We start from the raw sequence: 21,101 nt of genomic DNA on the forward strand, positions 1-21,101 counted from the left end.
GTAGTCTTTACATAAAACTCACTGTCTGGGTTAACGTGTTAATGCATCTTACATAAAGGGGACACATTCAAGGATATTTGTTACATCCAATTAGTGTAAAAGCTGCGCTGCAGGAGGGTCACAAGGAGGTTGTGAGATACCTTAAAGTATATGAAGACACAAGGGACGTGTAAAATGTCAGACAAGAACTATAGGAAAGACCAATCAAATTTTGTAAATTATGTTAGTTGTTACTAGAGGGTGCAGGATCGCAGTTTACTTATGTCTCGTCTTATATATAGGCAAATTTATATAGATAGGGGTCCTATATCACCTTGGAGCAATTGGATCAGGGTCCAATTGCTAGAACAGGGGGCCCTTGTTGCCCTTAATATGGTTAGCTGCTAATGGGAAGAGATGTATTGTGCAATGGCCGGAGCCTAATCTATGCAAGTCTATATGGAAACAAGTGATAGATGTTATTCATAGCACACAGATCATTTTTAGTAACGTGATCATGACAACAGTCGTCCTTACTAGGAATCTCTTTACTCAATGGTGGAATATCACCGATGCAGATATTGATCACTATGGGCTATTCTTTCTTGCTACGTCATTCAGTTATACTCATGACCTTTTGTAGCTAGTTTGTAGAAGTAGCCATGGTACAGCGTCCATATTTAGCAGCTATGGAGCTCTGGTATAGTCACAGAGTCACCCAGGATTCAAATAAATGCATAGTCCAAGCTCTATTTTTACCGTCTTCTCTGTTTGAATACAGTATCATAAGTGACATTTACAAGTTATAGTGAAAACTAACATATAATCACACCCAATGTTCCATATAAACGAAACAATATTTCTAAAATAAGGCAAATAACTTAGAAGTATTGCATATCAGATGTCCAGACCTCCTCATACTGCTCCTTTTTGTCATTCATACCTAAAATTTTCCATTGATCAATACCTATAATATATATATATATATATATAAAATTATTCATATAAAAATATGATCTATATATTCTATTATTTAAGAAAAGTTTCTCAAACTGTGCAATAGAATAAAGTTCAAAAGAGAAAGCTCTACACTGCCGAACAGTGGCCATACAGGGTACTACAACAACACCTTTCCACCAATACCTCCATTGTGATGTTTATTATAGTTGGGTGGCTGTAAAGGAGCATAAATCCCCTCTGACAGCTTCCGGTGGTTCTCAATTACTTCAAAGATTAACAACAACCCATGATAAACCCAAAAGTACTTTCGTATAGCTACTGTTCTGACAAATCTCCATTCCACAACCAAGATGACGACGCAGCCAGGACGTGACGTCATCAGCATGCGCCCTTGACAGATGTCACTTGGCGCGTCATTAGGAAGCACCGCGGTGCTGCGGATGTCCTGTCAGGCGAGTCCCGGTTCTCCGGTTTTCGGGATGGGCCACGCCCTCTGATACCAGGGAGGGTGGGCGCCATGGACGACCCTGGACATATGAACGGTTTGGTGGAGCTTTTGGAGGAGTTCTCCCGTGCTCAGTTCCGGGCTAAGGATGTGGGGGCAAAGGTGAGAAGCTCGGTATCGGCCACAGGGGGGCAGCAGACTGCAGGGCAACCTAATGTATACGAGGGGCTGAGCGGGGGATACGCTGCAGACGTCTGTGCTATAGAAATGCGCAGCAACAGCGCCTCCCACTGTCCATGATCATACATGTCACCCTCCGCCATTGCTGCCCTGTTTACCTCAGGAGAGTGGGGTTAATATAATCTTTCATCGTTCTGTTATGTCTTGGACTTCCAGGTCTTGCTGGGACTTGTAGTTTTTCCCACCCCAGACGTTGATGTCACATCATTTGACGCAGTATTAGGTCCGGTTCACACATATCTTTACTGATACATACATTGTAGAGAACTATCAGGACAGGAGAGGGATTTGTGCTGTTGTATTCGCTCACAGAGAATTGCCCAGACTGGATAAAATTGTAGCAAACCCTCAGCTGTCAGAAGTATATGGTCTGTACAGGTTTACAGCCTCTGGATATAAACAGTAATGTTTCCATTCACTGACCGCAAGCAGAGATCTTTGCAACGGTGAAGACTTGAAACGCAATGTATATTACAAAGTTGCAGAACTTCTCATACATTGCTGAGCTTGATTTATAGAAAATAAATGTATCGGTGTACGGAGTCAATACAAAGTCTATGAGCCCGCACTCCGATACATTGATTTCCAGAAAAAGCCGAACAGACCCGAAGCGGCTGAGCGCTCACACAAGAACTTCTGCTGCTTCATTCTAGCGATTGGTGGGGGTCTCAGTGCTCGGACCCCCACCAATCCAAACGTCTGACCTGTCACTATGACATGTCAGAAGTTTGTCAAATGTTTAGCTGCACTTTAAAGCCGATGTGCACCCATGAAATCCTTTTTTTAATAGAACTGTATCAGTGTGTTTGGTGCAACTTTCTAATTACTTTTTATGAAAAATTATTTTTACTTTTTGAGATACAGCTGCTTTGTATCCTGTATATAGAGTAGCTGCATCAAGTGCTGAGACCTGAATCCGTCAGGTCAGCGGGACTGACGGGTTCAGAGACACGCAGTATCCGCCTGTTATCCATCACATCTAAGTTATGAAGTGTCAGAGACACAGGATGGATTCAGGTCTCAGCACTAGATACAGCTGCTCTATATACAGAATACAAAGCAGCTGTATCTCAAAAAGTAAAAAATAATTTTTAATAAAAACTATTATGAAAGTTGCACCAAATACACTGATGCAGTTTTATTAAAAAAACAAAAAAAGATTTCAAAGGTACACATCGGCTTTAATCCACAAGAGACTCATTAACATAACCAAATCGGCACTGCTACATCTGTAGGAAACTTCTCCCTGGTTTCTGAGCCATTTTCTCCTGTTCTTAAAATCCTATCCATCTGTTTCCTGGGAAGTTGGGTGATAACCAATATGACCGCCTTTTCCACAATCTGAATGACGATGCCCGTGGAATCTGTAATGGCGGCCATATTGGTTGTCGCCCAGGAACACGTATGATTAAGAAGAGGCTGAAAGTCGTTCTAACCAATTCACTACGTGCATGACCGAGAAATCAATGTTTAATTCCCTCGGAGCCGCGATCGCAAGTGCCACTGGTGCGGCCCCTTGATGTGCCAGTTCTCCTGCGCTGCATGTGGCCAGCCCCGCTGCTCTGAGTGACCGCTCTAGCAGTCTCCTGATTGGCCGCTAGAGCTGGCACTTGTGACGGCAGCGCCAGGTGGGGCATTAAACATCGGTTTTTTGGTTCTGCAGGTTACAAGACCGAGACAAAAAGTATAGTTCCCCTCCCCCTCCCATACATTGCACGGTCAGCAGTTTTGAAGCCTCCACCTGCTGACGGATTCCCTTTAAAATATTGTCTCGTCATTACCAAGGGAAGTGAAATTTAGATGTGGGAATATTCTCACTTCTTGCTGCAGCGTCCGTTTCCTGGCGCTCTCATTTTGCTGACTGTAGCAGGTTGATTTATTCCATTATTTGGAGACATTTCACACTCCGCACCGTCCGCTTACATAGTTATATCTCTGCCAAAGTTCAGCAAAGTACAGAGGAAGCAGCAGCAGAAGATTGTCCACCACCTGCCATAGGTACCAGGGTGAAGGGGTGTCCGGTCTTGTGTAAATAAAGTGTTTCTATCTAAAAAGGTCCAAAATTCTGTGCTGAATAATATCCTAATATATCCCCATAGAGATCAGAGCTCCAAACCCCCTGCATAGCTCTTGAATTAAATGATAAAATCCTGGCTACCTGCAGTCACCACTAGAGGGAGCTCACTGCATACTATTTAAACAGCTCCCCCTAGTGGTGGCTGCAGGTGGCCAGAACTTTCTTATTCAGCTCTATGACTGTGAAGAGAAGGGGATTTGGAGCTTTGTATCAGAAAAACAGCTCTTACCCTTATAAAGAAGATTATGTAATTCATCGGCGCACGATTATGGACCGATGCAGATTTAATAAAAACGTAACAATAGATCTGAATCATTGTATAATAAAAGTCCTGTAGCTTTCTAATAAACGTTGTGTTTCCATTACGCAACATTTTCACGATCTCTGCTGGCTGTCAGTGAATGGCTCACTCATTGTTTACATCTCGACATAGTCTCTCTTACACAAAAAAAAGATCAGGTGTGTGTATCAGCCTGGAGTTCAGGACCGGAGAGAGATTGGTTATGTTTAGATCACCTAGGCCTAGGTTGATACATTGTAGCAAACCAATCAGCTGTAATAATTCCAGACAGTTCTCATTCTCTAAATGTCAACAATGTTTCCATTCACTGACAGCAAGCAGAATTTTTAACTGCAACCTCCCACCTTAAGGACTGGAGATCGCTTTTTCTCATGAAAATACTCTGGGGAATTGAAAATGTGTTACCCAACATCCATCCATATTGGAGCTGCCCTGTAATGCTGTCGCTCCCAGTACCTGTCAATCATAAGATTTCCTCCCTCGCTCCGCAGGTGGAGAGGATTGAGCAGCGCTGCCTGCAGCTCTTCGGAAGAGATTATTGTTACAGCATCATCCAGAACCCCAATGGGGAGCTGTGCAGTCACTACCCCCGACAGATCGTCTTCCTGGAGTACGAGAGCGCAGAAGACGACAAGCACATGTACGTAGCTGCAATGTAGATCATCCCTTAAAGGGGCAGTCCCATCTGAAGATATACCATAAATGCATGTTAAGGGGGGGTATCCACCTGAACGGCTCTTTCTGTGACTCCCGTAGCATGGAGGGAGCTGAATGTTAGCGCGTCCACATCTCCATTGAAGCTGACGCGGCTGCTTCGCATTGGCATCGAAGGGTCGTAAAATGCCATAAATAATTCAGATGGGAATACCCCTTTAAATCCAGCAACCAGTTATTTTGAAAGTCTGATAATCCGGCAGTTGCGTCCATAATAGGACCGCAATATAATGTGACTCCTATAATCTGTCCCGATCATCCAGAATATTTGATAGTCCGGCACCTCCCATTGATTTTGGATTAGAGGAATGTTTCTGTATGAGTCTGTGTATAGAGATATATAATGTATGTTGTCCGCATGTCACTGGCCATGTCGTACGGTCTGCAGTCTCTTCACGTCGCCTGTGATGCTTTCTTTTCCGGCTCTCACATTTACCTTTGTGCAGGTAGGGGGCAGCACCTCCCCAGAAATAGAACCGATAAACCTCACATCAGATTTAGTTAAATACTCGTGTTCTCTCCCATGTCTCACCTCTGGATTATTCTCCGCTGTGGGACCGGTAATCCCAGGTGTAAATATGAAACTTCTCTCCTATGACACCTGTAATCACTGCCCGTACTGCTAATAGCGAGATAATGTGTGTGCTGATCTATCTATCTATCTCATATCTATCTATCTATCTATCTATCTATCTATCTATCTATCTATCTATCTATCTATCTATCTATCTATCTCTATCTCACATGCTGCAGTTATTTACTGTCATTTGATGTCACAGGTTTGAGAGCAGCGTGCAGGTCGGCAAGTTACAAGACCTGGTGAACCGCAGCAAAATGGCGCGATGTAGAGGACGTTTCGTCTGCCCTGTTATTCTTTACAAGGGAAAGGTAAACTTCTCCTGCTTCTCTCAGTATAAGCGGCATTCGGCAGCTGCTTGTCGCGCCCCCCCCCATACGTTCCGATCGTTCTTCTCTTTTTCTCCTTTTTTTTTTTTTTGCATACAATCTAAAATCAAGTAAAAAGTAATAATCCGATGTTCCTCCCTTCATTACCTGATCACTTGTTCTGATGGAATTAAAACACAAGCAGCAATCACAGGTGAAGCATTTTGGGTGGAGTTGTCAGTTGATTGCATGTAAATGATTAGAGATCAGCGTCCGTCTATTTATAGCCTCGGTGCGTCGTCAGTGCGGTTTGACCATAGTGACGCTCTATTAGAAGCGGGTGTATATATAGGACAGTGAGCAGCGAGAACCAATTAAGAAATTCCACGGGTTAAAGAAGTCGTCCCACGAGGACAACCCCGGTTGAAGCTGGCTTGGCGATCGCCTGATTGCTGCGGCTCCTGCATCAGAAACTCCAACCCCCCCCCAACAATCAGCCATAATTTGACTCCATGGCTGCCCATTCAATACATGGAAGGGCTCGGTCCGCCAGAGCGAGCTGCTCACAGAGCGTTTCTTCTCTTTGGTAAATAGAGGAGGGTCATTTTATTTAGTTTCTGTATTCCTAAAGTCCCCCTTTGCTTAAAGAGGCTCGGTCACCACATTATAAGTGGCCTCTCTTGTACATGATGTGATCGGCGCTGTAATGTAGATTACAGCAGTGTTTTTTATTTAGAAAAACTATCATTTTTTACGGAGTTATGACCTATATTAGCTTTATGCTAATGAGTTTCTCAATGGACAACTGGGCGTGTTTTACTATGTGGCCAAGTGGGCGTTGTGGAGAGAAGTGTATGACGCTGACCAATCAGTGACCAATCAGCGTCATATACTTCTCTCCAGTCATTTACACAGCACATAGTGATCACTATGTGCAGCCACATACACACAAACTAACACTACTCAAGTGTCCTGACAGTGAATATACATTACCTCCAGCCAGGACGTGATGTCTATTCACAATCCTGACACTTCGCTAACGTTTGTGTGTGATTTACAGCACATTGAGATCATGCTGGGCTGTCATTTACAGCGTAATCTCGCGAGATTGCGCTTGAGGTGCTGTAAATCACACACAAACGTTAGCAAAGTGTCAGGATTCTGAATAGACCTCACGTCCTGGTTGGCAGTGATGTCTATTAACTCTCAGGACACTTGAGTAACGTTAATGTGTGTGTATGTGGCAGCACATAGTGATCTAGTAAGATTACTATGTGCTGTGTAAATGAATGGGGAGAAGTGTATGACGCTGATTGGTCACTGATTGGTCATCGTCATACACTCCTCTGTACAACGCCCACTTGGTCATATAGTAAAACACGCCCAGTTGTCTATTGAGAAACTCATTACCATAAAGCTAAAATAGGTCATAACTCCATCAAAAATGATTGTTTTTCTAAATAAAAAACACTGCTGTGATCTACATTACAGCGCCGATCACATCATGTACAAGAGAGGCCACTTATAATGTGGTGACAGAGACTCTTTAAGCATAGGACTGGGCAATTAATCTAAATCGAAATTCAGTGCAATTAATCAATGTCCTCTTGCGATTTTCAGTTTTATCAATTATTTTCTCTCTATTTAAAATGTATCTGCATCTTCAGGACGGAGATACAGTAGAATCCAATGGTAGAGCAGGGACCATAAGTTCCCTGCTCTACTATTCACTATGTATCGCTGGACATGTATCTAGTGTCAGGCCCCATGCACACGACAGCAAAAAACCTCCGTTTTTGCGGACCGCAATTGCGGTCCGCAAAAACTGAGCCATTCACTTTCATTGAACACGGACACCTTTCCGTAGCACTACGGAAGGGTGTCAGTGCCGTGGAAATGTTCCGGGAATTATGGAACATTTCCGTTCTTTCGCATTTTGCGGGTCGTGCTCCCATACTTTGTATGGGAGCACGGCCCGAAAATGCGGCTGTCAGTCAGCGGCCGGCCGTGCTTGCAATCGCGGGCCGGGATTGCGGGCACGGTCGTGTGCATGGGGCCTCACTGGACATCATCGCGCCGAGCTGCACAGACCAGAGGAACAAAGGGATCTCCTCCACCCGTCATTGGAACGGGGTTAGGTGAATATGTATAGTATTATTTTTGTCACGTGCTGTGGGGGCAGATATGGGGGACTTTGTGTGGGGTGCAGCTATAGGGGCATTATACTGCGTAGAAGTCAGTTATGGGGCATTATACTATGTAGAGGCAGCTATAGGGGCATTATACTGTGTGGAGGGCAGCTATAGGGGCATTATACTGTGGGAAGGGCAGCTATAGGGGCATTATACTGTGTGGAGGGCAGATATAGGGGCATTATACTGTGTGGAGGGCAGCTATAGGGGCATTATACTGTGTGGAGGGCAGCTATAGGGGCATTATACTGCGTGGAGGGCAGCTATAGGGGCATTATACTGTGTGGAGGGCAGCTATAGGGGCATTATACTGTGTGGAGGGCAGCTATAGGGGCATTATACTGCGTGGAAGTCAGTTATGGGGCATTATACTATGTAGAGGCAGCTATAGGGGCATTATACTGTGGGAAGGGCAGTTATGGGGGGCATTATACTGTGTGGTGACAGCTATGGGGGCACTGTACTCTGTGGGGGCAGCTATAGGGGCATTATAATGTGTGGGGGCAGCTATAGGGGCATTATAATGTGTGGGGGCAGCTATAGGGGCATTATAATGTGTGGGGGCAGCTATAGGGGCATTATACTGTGTGGAGGGCAGCTATAGGGGCATTATACTGTGTGGAGGGCAGCTATAGGGGCATTATAATGTGTGGGGGCAGCTATAGGGGCATTATAATGTGTGGGGGCAGCTATAGGGGCATTATAATGTGTGGGGGCACTATGGGGCATTATAATGTGTAGGGGCACTATGGGGCATTATAATGTGTGGGGGCACTATGGGGCATTATAATGTGTAGGGGCACTATGGGGCATTATAATGTGTGGGGGCACTATGGGGCATTATAATGTGTGGGGGCAGCTATAGGGGCATTATAATGTGTGGGGGCAGCTATAGGGGCATTATACTGTGTGGAGGGCAGCTATAGGGGCATTATACTGTGTGGAGGGCAGCTATAGGGGCATTATAATGTGTGGGGGCAGCTATAGGGGCATTATAATGTGTGGGGGCAGCTATAGGGGCATTATAATGTGTGGGGGCACTATGGGGCATTATAATGTGTAGGGGCACTATGGGGCATTATAATGTGTGGGGGCACTATGGGGCATTATAATGTGTAGGGGCACTATGGGGCATTATAATGTGTGGGGGCACTATGGGGCATTATAATGTGTGGGGGCAGCTATAGGGGCATTATAATGTGTGGGGGCACTATGGGGCATTATAATGTGTAGGGGCACTATGGGGCATTATAATGTGTAGGGGCACTATGGGGCATTATAATGTGTGGGGGCACTATGGGGCATTATAATGTGTGGGGGCACTATGGGGCATTATAATGTGTGGGGGCACTATGGGGCATTATAATGTGTAGGGGCACTATGGGGCATTATAATGTGTGGGGGCACTATGGGGCATTATAATGTGTGGGGGCACTATGGGGCATTATAATGTGTGGGGGCAGTGTCAGGGTATATTATATACAGTAGTATAAACAGGCTCAGGGGATAAATATAAATTCAATGGGGTGTGGCCTAAATAATTGTCAAATAATCGTTATCGAGGTCACATGTTCAATTAATGGTGATTTTGATTTAGGCCCGGCCCTACTTACCTGTATGTTTTTTTTTGTATTGTTTTCTTTCAATGATCCAGAATATTTGATAACCTGGCACCTCCCATATGTATGTAAATTAGTATCTATGGATATTTTTTTGTAATACAATGACGTTTTTTTAGATGAACGTGTTTCTGTAGGTTACGCGCACACACAAAATCAAAAACGTATGAAAATACGGAGCTGTTTTCAAGGGAAAACAGCTCCTGATTTTCAGAAGCTTTTTAAGCAACTCACGATTTTCACGCCATGTTTTACGGCAGTTTTTGGAGCTGTTTTTCTATAGAGTCAATGAAAAACGGCTCCAAAAACGTCCCAAGAAGTGACCTGCACTTTTTCGCGAGTGTCTTTTTACGTGCCGCTTTGGGAAAACGAGGTGTAAAAAAATGTCCCGTCGGAACAGAACGCCGTATTTCCCATTGAAATCAATGGGCAGATGTTTGGAGGCGTTATGCTTCCGATTTTACAGTAGTTTTTTTTACGTTTACGGTCCAAAAAACGGCTGAAAAAACACTACGTGTGAACATACCCTAATGAGTGATGGTCATTTTGTTTTATTTTTTTAGCCTTTTCACTAATTTGTCCTCATTGTCTTCTTTGCTTTCTCGTCGCAGCACATTTGCAGGTCGGCAACGCTGGCCGGATGGGGGGAGTTATATGGACGCACCGGGTACAATTACATATTCTCAGGTATGTTTTTACAGTACTGCAGACAAGTATCTAGGGGGGTCCTATGAAGACAAACCCGGTTATATGTATTATTATAGAATATCGACGTTATAAACGGGGTGGACCCCTATTAATAAAGTGCAGATCCTTCTCTGGCTGGCCCGGGCCTGCCGTGTAGGAAAAGTTTGGTTATTAATTTGAATAGCGATATGTAATACCACATTTGCCCTGTAGTAGCCACTGCAGGGGAAATGTTTGGCTGGCAGTAGCTTCTCCTGGCGATCACAGGTGATCGCTAGGCGTTAGTAAAACGGGACCTGCAGTGATCAGCTGATTGCTGGCCGTAAAAAGGGGTTGTTGTGATATTTATTTATTATTATTATTATGACTTGTCGTGTCTGTGGATTTGCTGCAGGGGGCACGGACGATGCCTTGGCAGATACAGAAGTTGCTGAGGATGATTCTGCAGCCAGGTATGTATGAGAAGCCTTAGTATTTCCAGACTAGTCTGTTTAGAAATATACTTAAAGGGACACTAAATAATCTACTATTCCCTGTTATCAGCCAGTTCAGGCTAATGCATCCAGAAAAATCTCCTGTCCATGATCATTGCTTTAATGTTGAGAACCTCCGGGAACATGTACTTACTCACGTGATCGATATTCGCAGCGATCGCTATCGTTTCAACCTCAACGTTTGAACATGGCCTAAGAGATTCAAAATCTGTGCTTGCTGTCAGCAAATTAAAACATTTCTTTCTTCTATACCTTGTGTTTCAATTCCTCATCGTTTTAAAGATCTCTGGACAGGTGAGCGCTTTTTGGCTGCTTATGTATTTAGATTACGGAGGATTGCCTGGACTTGAGACAATTGAAGCAAACCCTCAGGAGTTTAAGGGTATGTTGACACAGCTTATTTTTGGCCTTAAATGGCCTCCAAATGGCTGAAAACTCGTAAGCAGAACGCCTCCAAACATCTGCCCGTTGATTGCAATGGGAAAAACTGCATTCTGTTCCGACGGCCCGGTTTTTTCTTGGCCGTTTTTCAAAATGGGCGCGAAAAAGAAGTACATGTCACTACTTCAGCCGTTTTTGGAGCCGTATTCCCATAGACTCTATACAAAAACGGCCGTAAAAAAACGCGACTGGCTTAAAAAAACTTCTGAAAATCAGGAGCTGTTTTCCCTTGAAAACAGCTCCTTATTTTGAGACTTTTTTTTTATTTTGTGTGTGCACATACCCTTACGCTTGTAAAGGTTTTGAGCCTCTAGATATCCATTCCCATCCACTGAGGGCAAGCAGAGATATTGACAATACGAGGAATTTAAACTCAAAGTATATGAAACTACTTGTGATTTTTAAAAGGGTTTTTGGGACTAGGATAGACCATTAATAACAGAGCTGTGGGGGTCTGACCCCTGGCACCCCCGCGATCAGGTGGCTGAAGGGACAACTGTTCTCCTTCATTGTTTACCAGGCACAGCGCCGTACATTTGGTAGTGGCTGTACTTGGTATTTCAGCTCGGTCCCATTATTATAGTCGGCAATTGTGGCAATGGCTGCGTGAAATGTACCCAGTGCATTTGTTACCGACCCCCCCCCCCCCCCCACCACCAAACATGGCGTTCTCCGCAGCACCACCCATGAATATGCCGCTGTCTAACCGCTTGATTCTCATTTCTTCTCTTAGGAACGGAGACTCTCAATTCGACAAAGTTCGGGGCCATGACATTAAATTGCTGCGATACTTGTCTGTCCGATACATCTGTGACCTAATGGTGGAAAACAAGAAAGTGAAATTTGGTTTGAAGTGAGTTTTGTTTGAAGTCTTTTCTACTTTGCTGCAAATACATCCAGTGATCTGCACGCCTGACTCCAGTGTTTACCCTTCCCCCAGTAGTCACAGCAGAGTCCCCCCCCCCCCCTCACCCATCTAGTAGTCAACATTATGTCCACTTCTACAGTCATCAGATTTCCAAGATAAGAAAAAATTTGGCCAAGTTGGGAAAATGCCATAAAACAAGACTCATTACTCACCAGATAAACTACGAGCGATCCAGTGCGACCGCTCCGGTGCTCTCCACTGCTCCTTGATTACTCTGCTGCAGCGGTGACGCGCCTGTATACGCACCGCTGAGGCCAATGATTGACTGCAGCGATCACATGGGTATACGGGCACATCATGGCTACAGCACAATAAACAAAGAGCGGTAAAAAGCAGCGGAGCGGTTGCACTAGGATGATTGGGCTTTATCTGGTGAGTAATGGGTTGTATTGTTTTTTGGCATTACTTCCAGATTTTTACCAATCTTGGAAAATCCTTTTAACTTCCCCAGCAGCCAATCTCGCATGAGTCAAATCAAGGCCTCCTCCAGGCCCTCGCCCACTTTTACTCCCCTCCCGCTATGCGCCCTCTGCTGGCAATAATATAGAAAGAGCACATAGCGCTGGTCTGAGTGTTTAAAAGTTAGGAAGTAAATCCTGGTCATCTGTGTTTGTTTTATTAAAGACACAGGAGCAGATTTACTATTCAAAGTGAGCCCGGATTTTGGCCTACATGCTGTGCACCACGTTCATTAGCTGTTTTAGACACTATTCTTGACACATACGCCAAGGGGGTGTGGCTTTGGGGAGAAGGGTGTGGTCTAGCAGAAAAGGCGTGGCTTAAAATACAACACAATGCGCCAAAATTGCACCAGCATTTTGTCACCAAAAAACCTGACATAAACTGAGTGGTATAAGGAAGAGAAAAGTGTCCAGCAAGAAGTGCAAAATGTATCATACCTCGGGCACCACACATTTACTGCATTTTCTGACCGCCTGAGTTTACACTGCCTAAAACTTGACAACGCTTTGTTTTTCCACATTGAAGTAACGGGGGCTGGGTGGCTTTAAGATGAAATAGTCCATTTTTTTCTTTCTGCTATCCAGTGTTACCTCCTCTGAGAAGGTGGACAAAGCTCAGCGGTACGCAGACTTCACGCTTCTATCTATTCCTTACCCAGGTAGGAACCATCATTTTTTTTCTCATTTGTAGTTTGACTAAGGTTTTCTTATTCTAGGGCTTATCACAGGGTCTTCTGCTGCTGGGGACCCCCCAGCGATCAGCTATAATCCAGCAGGAAGTGTTCAGTTTCCCTGCAGCGCCACCACAGGGCAAATTAAGCATGAAATGTCTGTAATGCAAGGTGGAGAAAGGGACCACTTTCTACGCTGGCTAATAGAGGGGGCTCCGAGTGGGTTACCCCTTTTTTATTACATTGATTCGCCTTAGGAGGACATATGAACAAGGGCTGTCGAAGTTACTAGTTATATAGTTGATCAGGTTGAAAGAAGACACAAGTCACTTAAGTCCATCCCATAATCCTACCGTGTTGATCCAGAGGAAGGCAAACCCCCCCCCCCATGATACCAATTTAGAGGGAAAATTACTTCTCGACCAAATCCAAATATGCCATCAGAATAAATCACTGAATTTACATTCTTCTCCTTTCTTGCAGGCTGTGAATTTTTTAAGGACTACAAAGATCGGGACTACGCTGCAGAGGGACTTGTATTCAACTGGAAACAGGTACGTTTTTGGTTCTTGCGCTGGCTGAATTTCAGCAGGATGGAAACACCTTATAATAAACCTACAGAGAATATTATTGAGTGTATATATAATAAGCACTTAGGTAAATTAAAGGGGTTTCCAGTCCTAAGAAATTGATGACCTATACTCAGGCCAGGCCATCAATATCTGATAGATGGGGGTTAGACTACCGGCACCCCCACCGATCAGGTGTCTGGAAGTTGCTGGTACGAGCGCTGCTTCCCCTTTATTCCTGTCACTGCTCACACTGTGACTCGCTGACACACTTGTAGCGGCGGTTCACAGTATTTCAACCTTCTCTTATTCGCTTAAATGAGAAAAGGCTGTAATACTGTGAACCGCCACTACAAGAGTGTCGGCAAGTCACAGTGCGAGCAGATAAGAGTATATGAGCGCCGCTGATCCTTCAAGACGCTGATCGGCTGGGGTGATGGGAGTTGGACCCCGCCGATCAGGTATTGATGGCCTATTCTGAGGATAGGCCATCAATATTTTAGGACTGGACAACCCCTTTAATACAAACCCAATGTTTATTACAAAAAAAAGGTAAAATCTACAAAATACAGGAGAAAGCAAATTCAATATTTATATTGTGATTTATCCAGCAATCACGATATGAACATCATACTGCACGGTATTCGTCACAATTCAATTGCATATGATCCAAAGTCATGTATAAAACATCTAGACATGTATGATGACAATGTGATAAAAAGTCAATAAAAAAGTCCACTAGTGTAATAAATAAATAGAACCCTAATGAATGCCCATGTCGTGACAGTATGACCACGGTCCGGTAAGTGTCGGGGTATGTTCACACGGCTGATTTTCGGCTGTTTTTCGGCATCCGTTAGTGGCTTTTTGGACGAGATCCGGACGGGGCATTCTCAGCCAGGGTGAGGCAATATTCCTGACATGTGCAACTTTTAAAAACAAAAACACTCCGGACAAATCTGGGCTAGAGTGGGCACGGCGTTACACAGTGGTCCTAAATACACCAAAGAGCTTCCCTGTGTCGTGCTCCACCCCCTCTGGACACGTACTAGACATTATACAGTCTATCCGTGTACTCAGAGTGCCCCTTTAACCTTTATTTCTGTGCCGATACTTAAAAGAAGACTATAAAATACTGCTGGGCAGCTGTGGGGAGATTAAATTCCCTGCAGGCGTCATCCGCTGAATACTAATACTGTTTGCAGTAGCCTGTATTCTGCGTATGCAGTCGCTGGGCTGGCAGGATGACCTTCAGTACAGTCCGTGACAATCACATATATACCGGCTGCCACGAAGACCGCGTGCAAACTGCAAATCCCTGCATGCCGCCGGCCCGCCATTGTGGCGCATCACATGGGGTAATCTGTGGCAGGCATTATATGGGGGTGCAGTGATATGAAGCCATCCATAGCTGCCACTTTGGTGGCAATTTATATCTGGGGGGCATCTGTGGCTGGCACATACTGTTGAGGGTCGTTCACCATATAACTTATTTTTCACAACCCCCAGGATTATGTTGATGCCCCTTTAAGTATCCCGGGCTGCGTGACAAGACACTTAAACATTGACTGGAGGGAATACCAGGTGAGCATACCGTGAAATATTACTTCTGATTAGTCATGTGACGTGTTCTGCGTTTCACTGTGCGCCGTTTCTCGTATGCGGGCCATTCTGTGGTTTGCCCTCTTTATTCCCCCCCCCTGAGGACCGCGCAGTGGCTGACACAATCCTGAAAGTAGTCCTAGCCCGGAGCGCATCCTCTCCACTGCCGCTCTGTGTCCTGCAGGTTTCCCTCATTGTAAAGCCTCTGGGGTATTCCGGCAGAATTGGGGACTCCGCATGTGCTGAGCTGGAGAAAATGGGTCAGCACATGGCAGGCAGCGCTGCGGGCGGCTCATATTAATGGGTTTTGCTTCGAAAAGTCTAATTGAGACTCCTTTCGCAGTCTCCTGGGACCAGACTGCATATTCTAATTGTATTATTCGTTTTTATAATATATTTTTTTTTTACCCTTTTTATATTAATATGAAGTGTCTAACCTTACTCTGTCATGAAAAGTGAGAACACCTGTAGTGAAAAGTATTAATCCGCATTCATTCAGAAGGGTAATGCAGCTTTTATGCATAAACTTCTGATATATTACTATTAAAATCCCCAATATTTATCCGATATAACCCACATCTTGTTTGTCTTGACATTTTTCGGCTGCCAGCAGAGACCGGCCCTTTTAAGTAGACAATCCCGTCGGCACCGCACATCTGCACTCGATGGGGATCGACCAAAATAATGTTTGTGGTCTGCTGGATCAATTATTATTGTAGGTGATGACACCTGGGGGCAAATTAGAGGACTGGTCAGCTCTTCTGACATGTTAGTCTTAGTAAATTCTTATATTCAATTCTGCGTGGTGCTCTCCCTCTGTTATTCCTCCTGGAAATGTAAGAATGAATTGACAACTGGGTGTTACCATTCCCCTTGTCAGTAGGGTGCGACCCTCCACAATCGGACAGTCCAATTAGCGTTGACAATTAGTGTTGACGTTTCCAGGAGTAATAACAGAGGAAAAATACAATGCAGATTTCTATAAAAAGAGGCTACAAAATTGTATTTACTAAACAGCCCGGTCCTCGATGTAAATATATATATATATATTGCAGGTATCGATCCCTGAGCACAAATATCATTTATTTCGATGGCTGCACGGGCAAATGAGCAATAAATCAACAAAGCAATTTATACACTTGTGCCGGAAGTCCTTGATTCTCACTCCCGGGATGTTTTTCTTTTCTTACGGCCACGTTATTTGAGGCTCTTGCAAAACTTTTACACTCCAAATGTTGTAAGAGGCAGGACTGTGATTTAATCATCTTCCAGCAGGCAGAATTAGGGCAGCGCCCAGCAGGCCGCGGCTAGTGCTGAGTTGGCACTTGTTGGAGAGTGATTTCAGCTGATATACATTGCACAAGAATCACCCAGGGATCTGTCGTGCGGAGGAATATATATGTGTCATGAATACATGATTACTCTTCACTCCTCTATCTGCATCCCTTACAAAAAGCCACTTAAAGGGGTCGTTTGCTTTAGAAATACTGCGTTCTGGGGTAAAGCGGATCTGTCAGCGTAATATACGGCCCTATGTAAGAGAAGCTTATTACCGCTACATGTCCGTACTCCTAGTAGCCAAACGGCACAACGTTTTCTTAGAAGGCTTATCCAAAAAAACTGTCCCTTTAAATATTCCGTGTACATATATTACATTAAAGCAGATCTCCAGGGCTGATTTCCCCCAGTCTATCTGTGAGGCAATTAATTGATAATCTTCTTAGTGTTTAGTTGGCTTTTATTGATATCCACTCTCCATGCACTGACTTCCTGGTAAATGAGCAGAGCTGCAGTGTAAAGCATAGAGGCAGGACAGAGCAATAACCTGAGCTTGTAATGAGGCAGGAGGTGGACTGACTTCAGTTCACAATGCAGCTAAGCTGGTCACTGATTAGAGCTGTGTCCAGGGCCGCCATCAGGATTTTCTGAGATTCATACAGCTAAGGATTCTGCCCCCCCACTGGGGGAGGGGCAATGGAAAGTAGCGTGAGGGTGGCAGGGGAGAAATGCAAACTGGCAGGGGCCTTATGGAGAGACAGTAGGTGGGCAAGGGCTTTGTTATGGGGCAAGGGAGAGAGACTAGATGGCAGGGCTCTGGAGGGGGGGCAGATGCAACCTGACGGGCTCTTTTGCAGGAGCAGGGTGGATATATTGCACTAAAACTGCTGCCTGTGCACAGCAGTCACTCACCAAGTTGCAGTGCGGGCTCTAGGATCTCCCGCGCCTGCTATACAACCTGGGATAAATTCTCTAAACGAAAATATCTTTGGAACCGCTTTGAATATCACAACTATTTTTTTTTTTTTTTGCAAGACTAATGAGGCTTTCATTTTCTAGATTAGTTTAATTCAGTGTTTTTAATTTCTATTATGAGCAGACAAATCGCAAAAAAATTATCTATCTATCTATCTATCTATCTATCTATCTATCTATCTATCTATCTATCTATCTATCTATCTATCTATCTATCTATCTATCTATCTATCTATTATCATATCTATCTCATGTCTGTCTATCCTGTAAAGTCCTCTTCTCTCTCCGTCACCCTGGATCGCTGTGAGGGGAGAGTGAAGAGCGCTATATACACACACGACTTGAAAAACATGGCAGTCATCAACGAATTAACTGTCAGTTTTTCATGGCTGTTTTGCATCCATATGTCTCAAAATTTGAATCCATTTCCCGGCCGTCTGACCAAAAAAATGGTTGAATTTTATTTGTTAGGGTTTTTTGTCCCAACGCCCTGAAAACACCACAGTGCCCATGTAGACAGTGATGCAATACCACTGTAGATAGTGCCACATTGCCCTCATAGATAGTGCCAGTGCCCACATATAGTGCCCACTGTAAATAGTGCCACAGTTCTCCCTGTAGATCATGCCCCCATAGTGCCACACAGTGCCCATGTAGATAGCGCCAGTGTCCCCTGTAGATAGTGCCAATGTAATGCCACAGTACCCATGTAGATAGTGCCACACAGCCTGTAGATAGCACCACCCCCCCTGTAAATAGCGCTACCCCCCTGTAGATAGCAACATCCCCCTTGTATTTAGCAATATCAACGCTGCAGATAGCACCCCCCCCCATAAATGGCACCCCCTTCCTGTCAATAGCACCACTGTAGCTCCCTGTGGGAGCGGAATCTCTCTGGCCGAAGATTCCGCTTCTACAGGAAGCCCCTGATGTCTCTGTCCATATATGGTCAGTGATGTCAGGGGTTAACTCTAAAAGCTGAATCCCTTGCCAGAGCGGGAATTTCGCTCCAGGAGTAGCCCCTGGCGTCACTGTCCATATATGAATAGTGACAATAGGGGCTTCTCCAGTAGCGGAATCCCCAACACAAAGCGATCTGACGCCGGGGATACCGCTTCTAGAGTCCGGTCAGGTGGCGCTATCTACAGTGGGGGGTGCGATGCTGTCTACAGTGGGGGAGGGGGGTTGCTATCTGCAGGGGGGGTGGCACTATCTACAGCGGGGATGGAGTGACGGCGGGGGCTCCCTCTAGGGGGGGAATCCTCGGCCAGAACTCTGGCCGGGGATACCAATACTGGAGGGAGCTTAGGTGGTGCTATCTACAGAGGGTTTTGCGCTGCCTACAGGGAGTTGTGGGCGGCACTATCTACAGTGTGGGGTGTATTCCAGGGCTCTCAAATCCCCGGCCGACATGAATGCAGCGCTGCTCACACTGAAGCAGCACCGCACTCATTAAACCCGTTCCAGGCTGTCAACGTTAATACACGCGCTAACTGCAAGGGGCATCGGCGGTCAGAACGTATATAGCCGCATGGCAGTCGTGAAGGGGTTAATGACAGGACTATATTATGGTTATGTTTCAGTTTTTTTAATTTTTTTTTATTTTTATTGCCGGCTTTACAATAACGCATCTTCTATTTGTTGCAGAGTTGGGACTTGGTAAAGCAGACGCAAAATTACCTGCGGCTCCTCATCCACATCATCAATGGCGATGGTAAGCGCGGGCAGTAAAATGGAGATAATCTGGAATATTGGAGAATAAAATGCTGCATTGCTGGGGGTCGGAGATCTGAGATCTTCATGTATAAATATGTAGTCATGGGGTAACCGGGCGCTACTGTCTGGTGTGGAAATCCCGATAGTCCCAGGATTCTCAATTTCCTAATAGTTTACAATCCACAAGGAGTTGGTTTTATTTCTTGCTGGTTGGTGAGAGATGGAGGAAGGAGGAGGAGGAGGAGGAAGGAGGGGGAGGAAGGAGGAGGAGGAGGGGGAGGAAGGAGGAGGAGGAGGGGGAGGAAGGAGGAGGAGGAGGGGGAGGAAGGAGGAGGAGGAGGGGGAGGAAGGAGGAGGAGGAGGGAGGAAGGAGGAGGAGGAGGGGGAGGAAGGAGGAGGAGGGGGAGGAAGGAGGAGGAGGGGGAGGAAGGAGGAGGAGAAGGAGGGGGAGGAAGGAGGGGGAGGAAGGAGGAGGAAGGAGGAGGGGGAGGAAGGAGGAGGAGGAAGACGGGGCGGAAGAAGAGGAAGGAGGAAAGGAAGAAGAGGAGGGAGGAGAGGAAGGAGGAGGAGAGGAAGGAGGAGAGGAGGAAGAGGAAGGAGGAAGAAATGCAAGAATGCCTGACGGGAGTGACAATCCCACCGTGACATCAATCCCAGCACACGGAACCTATTGAGATGGAGGCAGCGATACAGAACCATGGCATGGGCATTTTGCATTCACCCTCCGGGTGAGGCAGATGACGGGGGTTGTTCTTTACATAACTAAAATATCATGCAGAGCCTCCGCCAGCGCTCACGTGGAGCCTGCAGTAATCACACATGACTAAACCGGAAATTTAGCTTTTGGAAAGGGTGAAACGCTCTAATTTCACGCTTCTCTGCGCCACCTGAGTCCAAGAGCACGGGAAACAATGCCACGTACCAAACAAAATTTAAAGGGGATGTTCACAGATGTACCTGTGACTGCTCAGATCTAAAAATAACCAAGCAGTTGACTTTTTTTGTGCTGAACTCCCCCTTTTATCATGGAAGATAAATAATTTCCGCTCCTAGGGAACCTTTATGTAAGTGACGGCTCTTGCTTTTGCTTTCCGGGAAACCCCTAACCAGGTCCAAGGAGCCCCAGGGCCTAGATGAAAACATTTTACCAAATCATATGCTGAATGGGGGAGTAGATCGGCGCTGATTTTTAAGCTTCTGATGTAAACTATTCATGTAAACCATTCACTGACAGCAAGCAGGGATCTGGAATATAATAGTAATCCTGAGTATAGTTATACATGAATTGTTTAGTTTTACGTTTTTATACGGGCGCTGACTCCTTCTGTTCTTCTCTCTTTCCCTGCAGATAACAGTGGGTTGCTGGTGCACTGTATATCCGGGTGGGATCGCACGCCGCTCTTTATTTCACTGCTGAGACTTTCACTCTGGGCTGTGAGTAGATTTTCTAGTCTTTTCTGTGTCGTATTTGTTTTTTTTTTTCCTTTTTAATTAATAACTACTTAAAGGGGTATTCCCAAATTAGACATTTATGGCGTGTCCACTAAATATTCCATAAGTGTCGGATAGATACAGGTACTGATTCTTTGTAGAACAGGGTCCAGCAGTATCTACATCTCCAATATATAAGCGCGTCCACATCTTTTCATTCTCTGCCTGGATGCGGCAGTCGGGGGGGATTTGATCCACTGGGACCCGCACCTATCGGACATTTTGGGTATATACCCCTTTATTGGTCATCTCCACTCAATGCAAGAGACGTTTTTAATGCAAGTTAATTATAATACCCAAATACAGTAAAATTCCCTCAATCTGCCATTTGATAATCCAGAAAGTCTGTTTATCCGGCACTTGATCTGCAATACGT

General features: G+C 45.1%; 1 protein-coding gene across 4 annotated transcripts in view; it reads left to right on the plus strand.

Moving 5' to 3' along the window:
- The first annotated feature begins 1,351 nt into the window (after window positions 1–1,351).
- The window catches only part of MTMR14 (myotubularin related protein 14), a 46,947-nt gene continuing 27,197 nt past the window's right edge, over window positions 1,352–21,101 (plus strand). For all 4 annotated transcript variants that reach the window (XM_075834073.1, XM_075834075.1, XM_075834074.1 and 1 more), the window contains exons 1-11: window positions 1,352–1,546; window positions 4,494–4,642; window positions 5,496–5,604; window positions 10,024–10,099; window positions 10,494–10,551; window positions 11,768–11,887; window positions 13,009–13,082; window positions 13,578–13,648; window positions 15,173–15,247; window positions 19,166–19,232; window positions 20,583–20,668. In XM_075834073.1, coding sequence (XP_075690188.1) covers window positions 1,457–1,546; window positions 4,494–4,642; window positions 5,496–5,604; window positions 10,024–10,099; window positions 10,494–10,551; window positions 11,768–11,887; window positions 13,009–13,082; window positions 13,578–13,648; window positions 15,173–15,247; window positions 19,166–19,232; window positions 20,583–20,668 — 975 coding nt within the window. In that variant the 5' untranslated portion in view covers window positions 1,352–1,456. The remainder of the gene's footprint in view (window positions 1,547–4,493; window positions 4,643–5,495; window positions 5,605–10,023; window positions 10,100–10,493; window positions 10,552–11,767; window positions 11,888–13,008; window positions 13,083–13,577; window positions 13,649–15,172; window positions 15,248–19,165; window positions 19,233–20,582; window positions 20,669–21,101) is intronic.

The sequence above is a fragment of the Rhinoderma darwinii genome, chromosome 7, assembly GCF_050947455.1.
Source record: "Rhinoderma darwinii isolate aRhiDar2 chromosome 7, aRhiDar2.hap1, whole genome shotgun sequence".
In the NCBI taxonomy this organism is placed as follows: domain Eukaryota; kingdom Metazoa; phylum Chordata; class Amphibia; order Anura; family Rhinodermatidae; genus Rhinoderma; species Rhinoderma darwinii.